Here is a 12132-nt window from a genome sequence, read left to right on the forward strand (position 1 = left end):
GTGTTGGTACTTTGATATGGATGTTAACCAAGCAACTAGCACGTCTGTTTGAAACATGTCTACAAATCATGTCCAAACTTTGGTTTTGATTTCTGGAGCATCAAGGCACGGTAAAGAATATTATTTTAGGTGGATATCTTCTACACAGTATCACCATGTTAAATTATCAAATGCAAAAATGCCAAGCATATTTTGATCTCCATTGGCAAATTGTAGTTCCATCATATTTACCATAAGAAATAAATGTGATATGATCTCCCAAAACAATATATATATATATATATATATATATATATATACACACCATATCAAATAAATTATATCCGCATTTATATTTTTCTTGGGTGCATGCATGAGATATGTGCATTAAATATTTGCCACTTCCAAGTATTCAAAATTAAAGCATGCATATCCATCTTAGATGCAGGGTGACAATTAAATGACTAAGCAACACCCTTTAGGCCATCTTCAATTCTCAACGTCATCTAGTGTCCATAGCATTAAATACACAGACATTTATGCCATACTTCCACACTACAAATAGCCATCCACCCTTCCTCTTCTCCTCATCCAACACATCCAATTCAACTCATGGAGGCCAAGGTTGTAGCCACTGTGTTAATCGTTCTCTTCCTCACCCTTGGTGAGTTCACTATCTGCTACACAATAATGCCTTGCCATTATCACTGCCAATTCACAATTAGCATGACAACAAACTATTAATTCTACAGTGACTAAGCAGGCAGTGATACTGCTGAGCATCATCATCGATTATCAGATCATACATAAGTACTAATTACCTTGTACTATTCCTAATCAAGTATTGATTGATTTGTTTCATGATTTGTGATGAGCAGGTGGTGAGGCAGCTGCCAAGATATGCCATGATCATAGCCAAACCTTCAAAGGGATGTGCTTCCATACCTCCAACTGCATCGCCTGCTGCACCAACGAGGGATACACCGGCGGCTACTGCAAACCATTTACATATAGATGCATGTGCACTAAAGATTGTGGAGGGGACAGTCCACCTGATGATCCACCACCGGCGATGCCGACATCGCCGGCGGCGACGACGACGGTGGCCTGATCGCCGGAGAGGACGGCAACATATGGTTACATTGTGTGTTAGTTGTTTGTGGCAATATGAATCAATTGGTGGAAGTCTAATGATGAACTGAAGAGAATAATTGGATGTTGATGCACATATGTTGCAACTCAAGTTTCTTGGTTGAAGATAGAATGGCATGCAATGGAGAATAGTGAGATGTGTTTGCTGAAATTGACTCTTAATTAAACATCATAAATAAACAAAGTAAATTTGACTTAAACATGGCTCAGAAAGTGAAAATAAATGGATGATTGAACATTAAATTGTATGGCCTAGATCGATTTAAATTAGATAGGGGACTGACATGTGGGGCTAGGGGGTATTTCTGACCTCTCACACCGTATCTCTCTGATTCAACCGAAAATGTATATTTTATAAGTGTGGTGTCCAACAACAAATATTCACATTTCGAGAGTGTATTTCCCAAAAGATTGACTTTTGTCGTGTCCTGAAGTTAAAACTGTAAAGTCATAGTGACCTGTAGCAAAATTTATCAAAAAAATAAGTTACTATAGATGTTTGATTGCATAACATGGTTTGATATATAACTTGATCAACAAGGCACTGTAGACGTTTTAAAAAAATAACATGATTAAAAAAAGTTATGCTTCAAACATCTAATAGTCATTACTTTTTAAAAAAAAAAGTAGTGGGGATGATACACAGTGAATCTACTACCATCCCACCACCAACTCCCTCTGTTAAACATCCAAAAATAAGGATGTGTTTGGTTCGTGGGATGGGTCGGGTTAGGATGCGTTGGTCCTATTTTTAAGGTTGGAGGGATGTATGGAGTGGGATGAACCCAGATGGGAATATACCTCTTAGATCCAAATCCAATTAGTCTGCCAAAATCGGCTGAACCAATCGAACCCACTTCGACGGAGCGAATTGCGTTAGCATCTCAGCGAGGATCCGCTACTCCTGCCGCCACCATGGGCCGCCCGTCCCTCCTCCGCCGCCTGGCCACCGGTTACTGCTGCTCCTTCGCGCATGTAGTCCGCTAGCCCACTCAGGCCATTCATCTACCTCAACGCTAGTCAATGCCGCTCGAGACAGTCGTCCGCTTGCCTGTCAGTCTACACTGCCTCCTTCCACCTACTCGCTCGCCCGCTCGCCGAGTCACCAGCCGCGCCTCTCTCCACCCGCTCGTGAAGCTCCTCCTTATGCCTGCTCGCTCACCAGCGCACCACTCCTCCGTCCACACACGCCGCCGGTCACTCCCACACTGCTCCTCCTTCAGCCGCCCGCTATTCGCCGCCCCTCCTTCCTCTGCGAGTTGTGAGCCCCTCTTCTCGTCGGCCACCACCACTCCTCCACTTGCAGGTCGCCGCCAGTCTCCACTGCTATCCTCCACGAGCTGCAATCTTCGGGTTCTCTCTACTCGCTGGGAATAAACGTCGTGCTAACGTGGCTCCAAACGTAATTCATCCCATCCCTGCCTCATCCCTTCTACCAAACAAAAAACTAGAATCACCCCGTCCTACAAACCAAACAAGCAAGTAGGGATAATTTCATCCCTAAAATCAGGGATTGTTTCATCCCATCCCCATATAGTCCCCAAATCAAACATATGCTAAGAGAGCATAGGGCTAAAGGGCTCACCTATGACCTTTACGTTGATTATATTTTTTTTCTTCTAATACATATTTTTTAAAATTTCTAATAACATATAGTCATTCAACTAGTGTCTACAAAAATCCTTTCCAAATTGTTTTTCAAGTTATAGAGCATCAAAGCAAGCCAGCATAGTAATTTAGCTTATGGAGAATCAAGGCAGGACAACAAATTTAGGTGGCTATATTCTACACAATATCATCATGCCAAATAATAAAAATTCAAAAACACGGCGAAGCATATATGACTTCCACTGAAATGAATAGCTCCATCATATTTACTATAAGAAATAGATAAAAGTATGATATCCAAAAACAAGATATGCCATATCAAATAAAATATGCCCACATTAATGTTTTCTAGAGTGTCCAAGATGTGTGCATTAAATATTTGTCTCTTCCAAGAATCCAAAATGAAGGTATATGTGCATATCCATTTTGGATGTAGAGTAGCAATTAAATGAGTAATGCAACACCCCTAGGTGCCACACATTTATCAAACATGACAGTCTTCCACACTACAAATAGCCATCCAACCTTTCCCTTCCTCCTCACCCAACCCAACACATCCAATTCAGTTCATGGAAACCAAAATTGCATCCACTGTGTTAGTCTTGCTCCTCCTCACCCTTGGTAAGTTCACTCACCACTCAAAATGGCTTTATCACTACCGGTTCATAATAAAAGCTGGGTATCACCATTGATTCCTGGAATTCTTCCCAACCTCATATATGGTAATGCTAATTATCTTTTAAATTTGTAGTTAAAACATTGATTCATTTGTGATTTTGTGATGAGCAGATGGTGTGGCGGCTGCCAAGATGTGTCATGATCCAAGCCAAACCTTCAGAGGCTTGTGCGGCCACCCCACCAACTGCATCGCCTGCTGCACCAACGAGGGCTACACAGGAGGCTACTGCACAACTGTTAGACACAAATGCATGTGCACCAAAGCGTGTGGAGGGGAGAGTCCGCCTGATGATCCGCCGTCGGCGATGCCGGCATCGCCAGTGACGACGACAAGAGCCTGATCGCTGAAAATATATATGTTGCAATGGAGAATTAGTGAGATGTACTTGCTGAAATTAATGGATTGCAAACAATAAAGAAAGATGATTCACAGTAGAATTAATGGTCTTGTATAAGGGAGAATTCCCAAGGTCCTGATGTGAATAAAATCGATGTCTATGGATTGAATGAAGTTTCAAGAAATCTTGGGACAAATTTGTAATATCTCAAGCTTTCCATTAATCATACACCGAGAACATTCCCGTCCGAATGCATATGTATTGTAAGGATAAATTAAATATTACATATTATAAACCTAATAAATATCTTATAACAAACTATGCTGATGTAGAAAGCTTGTGAAGAAATCGTAGTTTTGAAAGCATGGCACGAATGATCTGCACATAATCCATTGGAGTTAATCAAAAAAAGAATGGAACCTAGCCATCAAGAGCTTCAGCTTCAGCATCAGCCTATCACCAGTTACCAACTTATTAAGACAGGTTTGGACTTTGTACTTTTTCCTAGCTCATCACTTATGTTATCCCAAGGTACTAAATATGATTCACCCAAGAACCAAGAATCAGGAAGCTGAAGCTCTACCAAACGGGACCTTTGAGCTCATAAAGATCTAACTGGAACAATTGGGTCACTTCAGCCCAAAAAAAAAAGAAGATATGCACACTCATTCTCAAAATATCCATAAGCTTTGCAAACTTATCACCACTATCCAAAACCAAGATGGCATATCTATGTCTTATGCATGGTGATGCAATGTGTCTAAAGTCATAAATGCCAAGACTCCCATAAATATAAATTAGAGTAACAAAGATATACAATTCATTTTAAAATATCACAACAAAAATATGCACATATATCTTTCTAACTCCCTAGCATCCAAAAACAAGATATGCAAATCTGCAAGGTAGCAAGAAATGTAAAACCTATTTCCATGCAAGCCAAAACCCCAGCATTCATACTACCAAAATCGATTCAAGTCAGTTCATCTTGTTTCAGCCATGGAGGCCAAGTTGCAGCTGCAGCAGCCTTGGCCTTGCTCTCCTAACCTGAGTGATCTGCCACCGATGGGGATGGCACTAGAGAAGGCTTGAGTGGACAAAATTAAGCCGCAGAAGTTCTGGTATAAGTTCTATCTGTCAACAAAATCCTGGAATAAGCACAACAAAAGAGAAATTAAGCTTTATGGTTCATAAATATATACACGAGTTAGCATCGTGTGTAAATCTTCAGTAGAAGTATAGCTTCACCATATATACAGGCATTAGGGGGTAAAAAAATGTATCGTGTATTCATGTACATCCACATATAGGCACCTCTCATTTCTACTATTAAGTGAATAATGCAAAAAAGAAAAAGAAAAAGAAGGGGGCAAAAAAATTCACTCTACAGTTATTTGTAACAGGGTTGTGAGCCTTGGTTTTCTGTATCTCCTCAACCACAGAGAGGAACATACTACACTAACAGATGAGAACGCCATGCAAGCACCAGCCAGCCAAGGTGGCATTTGGAGGCCGGTGAATGGGAAGAGTGCTCCAGCAGCAACCGGGATAGCGATGATGTTGTACGCCATGGCAAAGAAGTAGTTCCATCGGATTCGGCTGAACGTCTTCCTTGAGAGGTCAATTGCTGTGATGACATCTTCAAGGTTGTTTCGCACCAGCACATAGTCCGCTGCTTCAATTGCAATGTCTGTTCCTGCACCAATGGCCATTCCGACGTCAGCTGCTGCTAGGGCTGGGGAGTCATTGATGCCATCCCCAACCATTGCAACGACACTCCCATCCTTTTGGAGAGAACGTACGACATCAGCTTTTCCCGCAGGCATAACCTCAGCTCTAACATCCTCAATGCCAACCTGCAGACAACAACTTCAAGCTATTAGGAGTTTGTTTGCATCAAAAGATAAAATAACGATGCTACCTAGCAGCTGAGCAGTAGTGCAGTACAACATGAGAATGCTAACCAACCTCCTTTGCAACTGCTTGTGCAGTCCTCCAGTTGTCCCCTGTAACCATTACTGGATAGATGCCCATCTTTTTTAGGCCTTCAACAACTACAACAGCCTCCCTTTTCAAGGGATCAGTCATTCCAATTGAGCCAATGAGTTCGCTGTCATATGCTACAAGAACTCCTGTCTTCGCGTTCAGTTCGAGGTCTACCAAGAAACTTTCAGCTTCTTCAGGAATATTTATCCCATTTTCAGTTATCAAAGTACGATTTCCCACCTACATAAACAGTTAAGCATTATCAGATTTACTCACGCATAGAAATTTATAAATCAAACATCAGTTACTTAAGAGACAGTCAAGGGGTAACTGACTAGCTGTATCATATTCATATGACTCACCAAGATTTTTTTCCCATTGATCAAACACTGAACCCCTTTGCCAGGCAAGGCAGAAAATTCTGCTACTTCCAGAAGCCACTGGGATAATATCTGTTGTTTTCTTTTCTTGATGTCATCTTTTGATGAGGGGAGTTTGCCAAAGAAATGGAAATGAAATGCGTAATCCAATATAGCTTTTGCAAGTGGATGTTCACTGCTTGCCTAAATTACAATAAAAGAACAGAATAAGATTACGATGCTTTCGCTTCATTTGAAACAAGCATACACATACATTAATGTAATTATCCTAGGGAAATCTTTGAATTACCTCTGCAGATGCTACCAAAGTAAGGAAGTCTCCAAGATCAATTCCTGAGAATACCTTCGTCGATGTTACGGTAGCCTTTCCTTGTGTCAGTGTCCCAGTTTTATCAAATATAACATATTTCACATTCTGAGCCCTCTCCAGTGCATCTCCACCCTTTACAAGTACCCCATGATTAGCCCCAACTCCAGTTGCTACCATGACAGCAGTTGGCGTTGCCAGACCAAGAGCACATGGGCAGGCTATCACCACAACAGAGATGGAGAACATGAGAGAGAAGACAAAGCAATTGCTAGTTTCATCAACCCATGAATTTGGGTATGCTCCCAACGATCCGCAAAGAAACCTAGAGAAGTCAACAGGCATATGTGAGAAACGTGAACACTAGTAACCACAGTTCTGGACTTAAACAGATGTACAAAACTTACCATGCAATGAACGTAACCAAGGACAAGGTGACAACTATTGGAACAAAAATGCCAGCCACCTAAAGAATACATGTATTGTCAGCATTTTACAGCAAGTATTGGTAGTTGTAGCCTAGTAGGGATGCATATGTAAAGACTGAAAAGCAAAATGCCAATTCATGGTAAAAAAGATGCATAAATTCCACAAGTAGCTGGACAATTTAATTCCACAAGTACTTTAATATATATTACAATATTGCATAGATAATAAGTTACTCTGTAAGACTTCATAAAGTATCAACCATGCATTCCAGGTAACAAAGGAAGTGGGAAGTGATGTATTGAGATCCCGTCAAGGGAAATGTAATTTCCTCCATAAGGCACTTATGAACCTAACTACATAAGTTGCCCCGAAACAATTTTTACGGATTTAAGATTTGAATAGAGAAAAAATTATTTTCTCGGAAACCTTGAATAGAAAGATGTACTCACATAATCAGCGAACTTCTGAATAGGAGCCTTAGACATCTGGGCAGTTTCAACAAGAGAGATTATCTGGCTCAAGACTGTCCCTGATCCTACTTTAGTTGCTTGTATATGGAGGATTCCATGTAAATTCATTGTGCCTCCAATTACTATACTGGATACTTCCTTGGAGATAGGTGCAGATTCACCAGTTACCATACTCTCATCAACATGACTTGTACCCCAAACAACAGTACCATCAGCAGGTACCTTGGAACCTGGGAGCACTTTCAAGACATCTCCAGGTTGGATTAAGGATGCATCAATCTCCTTCTCTGCAGCATACTTTCCTTCTATATTCAAGGATAGTATTATGAGTTGGTACATTTGCGAAAGTCTACTAGTATGAAAATGCCTTAAGAGTATGTGTGCATCATTGCAATTCTAAGAAATCGGTTAAGATACAATACCAAGCCAAAAAAGAAATACTATTTGAAGATAATTTGGAAATGAGCTTTCTGAAATTGCTACTACCATAATATGAATTTGTTACCTTTGTCTTTCAGAAGCAAAAGTGCTGTAGCAGGGACCAGCTCTACAAGCTTCTTAATAGCGTCTGATGTTCTGCCTTTAGCAAGCACCTCAAGATATTTCCCAAATAGCACAAATGTGATTATCATGGCACTTGTCTCAAAATATTTCGGGGGATGAAATCCAGTGAATGCACCATAAAGAAGCGCACATACAGAGTAGACGTATGATGCAGTGGTGCCAAGAACAACTAGTACATCCATATTTGTAGAGCCATGTCTCAGGGCCCTATAGGCTGCAACATAGAATCGTTTGCCAACACCAAACTGTACTATACTCACCAGTATCCACTTCAACAAGTCTCCTATATAAAATGGTCCCAAGTGCATGAGTAGGAGGGAACGAGTGAAGTGTATGCGAGGGCATACCATGCGAATAAAAAATACAGGAATCTGTTGTAAGGGAACCAGAGGAGAGTCAGTATGCTAGTAGCAGGACATAACTCATGTTAAGTTAATTTCATATCAGTGAGAATATGGCATATGGAAATTGTATCAGATAACACTGACATGTTAGATGGGCCAGCTATTTATATTTACATCTACAGTTATGACAAGGCTAAGGGCCTGTTTGGCACAGCTCCAGCTCCACCTCTCCTGGAGCTGTAGCTCAGCCAAACAGTTTCAGCTCCACCTAAAATGGGAGCGGAGCTAGGTGGAGCTCTTTGTGAACTAGAGAGGTAGAGCTGGTTTAGGCAGCTCTATAACTTCACTCCAGACCCAACTCCTGGAGCTAAATTTAGTAGTTGGAGCTCTACCAAACAGGCCCCTAACTATTAGCAGAAAATATACATTGAAGTACTCACTAGAAATATGAGGAGAATCAGAAACCTCTTGGGAAGCAGGACAAACAAACTTACGCTTAGGAATAAGCTAGAGCAAAGAAGATGAAGCATTTTGGAGGCCTCCTGTGCATCATTTGAAGCAGCCCGTATGTAAGGATTCTGTACATGGGCTTTCAGTCTGCCACTGCTTTCCATCTCGATGGTATCCACAATTGACCTCAAACCAACAACTTCTGGATCAAATACAATTTCAGCTTCCGAGAGTACCAAATTTACGTTGAACTGACGCAAGCCTTCCATTTTTTTTAGGATATCATGCAATATATCTACATCTACCTCAGTATGCAATCCCATTAAGCCTAGCAAAACCTTGTCTTGTTCACTACTTTGTAACAGTGCAGCTTCAAAACCAGCATCCTCAATAGCCTGAACAATTTCATCTTTGCTGATGACAGAAGGATCGTATTCAACTTCCCCTAATGAGGTCGCTAATGCAACAACAGCTCTTTTAACACCAGGCAATTTCTTCAAGATACCCTCAACAGAATTCACACATGCAGCGCATGTCATCCCCCCTATCCTAAATTGTCCAGATAAAGTGTTCTGCAGCTTGGGCTGAGAAACAGTAGAGTCCGGGAGTAGTTCTGCCTCGAATCCAGCATCTTCTATTGCTTCTATGATGTCTTCTTCCTGCATGTTCCAACATGGAATCAATTGACTGGATGCATACATCTTAATAAAACAGTCCCTTTCAGGACCTTTCCGATACTTAAAGTAAAAGCAAATTAGTTGAAAAAAAAAAAGCTCGCAGATAGGTAACAGAGCAAACAGTTGGAGTATTTTAAAGGACCGAACATCTACCTACATTGTAGGGAGACTGTTTGCAATTGCAAGTTTCCAAGTTACAACACTGTATCAAACAGGATTAATCATGAACTGGTTGAATCACAGTGAACAATGTCCCTATGTCATAATGGTGACTGTTGCAAAGTCTGCTGCGCCTTCACAGTTGATACTACACAAATCGCCCTATTTTCCCATAAAAATAGACGTAATCCCAATAGTTATCAACCTCAGTAGAGTTCCCCCCCTCCCCCCAAACACAGCAGCAGCAGCTATAAAAAAAATCACCATAATATTACGCATCCTACCAGCTCAGCTTATCATTTCGGGTTGAAGTATTTGAATCACTAGCTTGATATTGCACAAATCCCACCCAAAAAAAAATCGAACCAGCTCTCGAATTTTCCCATTTGGAACGACCTTCCAAATCTAAACCACCCTAACTGACAACGAACGAAAACGAAGCTGAATTTCCCGCCTCGAGAAGGAATCGATTCCGCGGCTCATCTATCACCAACCCAAATCCCCCCAGTCCGAGAAATCCATCCACCGCGACGCGCTACAAGGGGGACGCGATCCCAAATCAGAGCCCCGCGCGCGCGCGCGCGACGCGAGAGAGGGAAGGGAAGGGATCGCGGCGTGGGGGGGTCACCTTGGCGAGCGCGGGGTCGAAGACGACGCGGGCGCGGCTCTGGAGGAGCGAGACGGCGACCCCGCCCACGCCACGGCGGGCGGAGACGGCGGCCTCGACGGCGGCGGTGCAGGCGGAGCACGTCATGCCCGTGACCCGCACCTGCACCCGCCGCATCCCCTCCTCCTCCTCCGGCCCCGGCGCCGCCGCCGCCTCCTCGTCGTAGGATTCGGGGCCGAGCAGCGCGACCTCCTCCATCTCGTCGGCGCCGCCGCGGCCGCCGCCGGCGGCGAGCGGCGTGAGCTGGAGATGGGCCATGGATGTCAGAGACGGAGGCGGCAATAATTAGGGGAAGGGGAATGGGAAGGCCAGGAATATGGGGGAGAATGGTGGGCGTATTTGTATAATAATCCCAGAAACGAGGGGGGTTTCAGGTAAATTTGAGGGATTTGAGGGTTTTTTTTTTTTGCAAATTTCGCAGTTGTAAACGTTTTTGTTTTGTGGGTTGGTAGGCAGCATCTGGCAAACTGTCAAAATTAGAGAATTACTTTGTCTAATGACTTCTTAACCCTGGAGGCTTGGACTAATTTTAAGAACAGGTACAATAGCAGACTATTAACCAGCTACAAACATATTTTAATAAGATAAAATATGAGAGAGAAGAGCAACGGGCTACAGATCTGAAAGTACCTTAATGTCGTCTAGAGAGGGGTGAATAGGCGTTTCTAAAAATTATCACAACTTCATAGCATATTAGAATGATGAGAACTTTCGGTTCAAATAGGAACTTCCGATATGAGATTGGAAGTTCCGGTCTCAACCGAAAAGTTCGGCGGATAATGGAATAAAACACTAGCTATGAACTTGTAGCTCAAATAAAGAAAATGTATATGAATCAAAAGGTGACAAATAAGGTATCTAAACAAGATATAAGGTCACCAACTAAATCAATTAAGCATGCAAGTAGATCGGGTAAAAACAAGCTCATGTACAATATAAGAGAATGCATAAATGGGCAAACCAAGAGAGGAGACACGTGATTTGTTTCCCGAAGTTCGGATCCACGAATCCTACATCTCCGTTGAGGAGCCACAAGGGCCGGGCCTATTTCAACCATTTCCTCACGAGGTTGCACAAATGCACTCCTCGGTTTCACTCTTGATTTCTTCCCTTACGGAGGCGAAATTGAAGCCTTCACAAACTTTCCGTGGCACACCACAACCTTGGGTGCTCACCGGCGACGCCTAGCCGTCTAGGAGACCTTAGTCCCCAAGAGTAACAAACACAATCGAAGATTTGCTTGCTATGAACTCGAGTGCTCAGAGTATGGAGTGAAGCTCACTAGCTCTCAACTTCTCAATCTCTCAATCCAACTCTCTCCCCTTCTCAAATCTCTCTCACAAGAGGCACCACAAAGGATGGAGTGAAGCTCACTAGCTCTCAACTCTTCACTCTCTCAATCCAACTCTCTTCCTTTCTCAAATCCCCATCACAAAGAGGCACCACAAAGGATGGGAAAGGGGATGGCTATTTGGGTTTGGATGTGTCTAATGTTGCCCAAGAACACCAGCCACTCAAAGGAGGGGTGGAGTAGTTTATATACCTGAGCCTCTCAAAAACTAGCCGGTCGAGGCCAAGCCTGTAATTTTCGGATTTTCCGAAAAGCATTTTCGGACAAGCCCAAAAATCTACAGAAGCAAATCTCAGATTCGCAGCCATTTTCAGAATGTCCGAAAATTTTCGAAGTTATCCGAAAAATTTTCAGAGTTTCCGATAATTTTTCGGACTTTCCGAAAAGCACAGAGTAAAACGACTATAACTTTTCGCTCGGGAGTCCCTTTTTGATGAGCTTGGACTCTATGGAAAGCTCACTCAGAGGACTACCCAACTCAACCAAAAACAAGGTCTAAAACCACTCAAAGGATAGGTTAAAGCTTGGGTTTCTCTCAAGGTAGCACTATGATATGTCACTTTGAGCACCGAGACATACACAAACACCTCGAC

At 42.5% G+C, this 12132-nt stretch overlaps 1 protein-coding gene across 2 annotated transcripts; it reads right to left on the minus strand.

Moving 5' to 3' along the window:
* Positions 1-4920: 4920 nt before the first annotated feature.
* Positions 4921-10498, minus strand: LOC4328448 (cation-transporting ATPase HMA5-like). 2 transcript variants are annotated; one of them, XM_015771428.3, is made up of 9 exons: positions 10150-10498; positions 8730-9344; positions 7833-8262; positions 7307-7629; positions 6836-6894; positions 6411-6753; positions 6104-6304; positions 5724-5981; positions 4921-5611 (listed from the first exon to the last, which is right to left on the minus strand). In XM_015771428.3, exons 1-9 carry the CDS (start codon positions 10444-10446, stop codon positions 5135-5137), a joined length of 3003 nt encoding a protein of 1000 aa, XP_015626914.1. In that variant the 5' UTR covers positions 10447-10498; the 3' UTR covers positions 4921-5134. The 2 variants fall into 2 exon arrangements, with proteins under 2 accessions (XP_015626914.1, XP_015626913.1); XM_015771427.3 differs by having other exon boundaries at positions 7307-7632.
* Positions 10499-12132: the final 1634 nt, after the last annotated feature.

The sequence above is a fragment of the Oryza sativa genome, chromosome 2, assembly GCF_034140825.1.
Source record: "Oryza sativa Japonica Group chromosome 2, ASM3414082v1".
NCBI classification, from domain to species: Eukaryota; Viridiplantae; Streptophyta; class Magnoliopsida; order Poales; family Poaceae; genus Oryza; species Oryza sativa.

Coding starts and splice junctions, on each gene's coding strand:
- LOC4328448 (XM_015771427.3), bottom strand. CDS start 10,446: ATGGCCCATCTCCAGCTCACGCCGCTCGCCGCCGGCGGCGGCCGCGGC. Junction 9,345..10,149: donor TCGACCCCGCGCTCGCCAAG/GTGACCCCCCCA, acceptor TGGAACATGCAG/GAAGAAGACATCATAGAAGC. Junction 6,754..6,835: donor TTGGTTACGTTCATTGCATG/GTAAGTTTTGTA, acceptor TGACTTCTCTAG/GTTTCTTTGCGGATCGTTGG.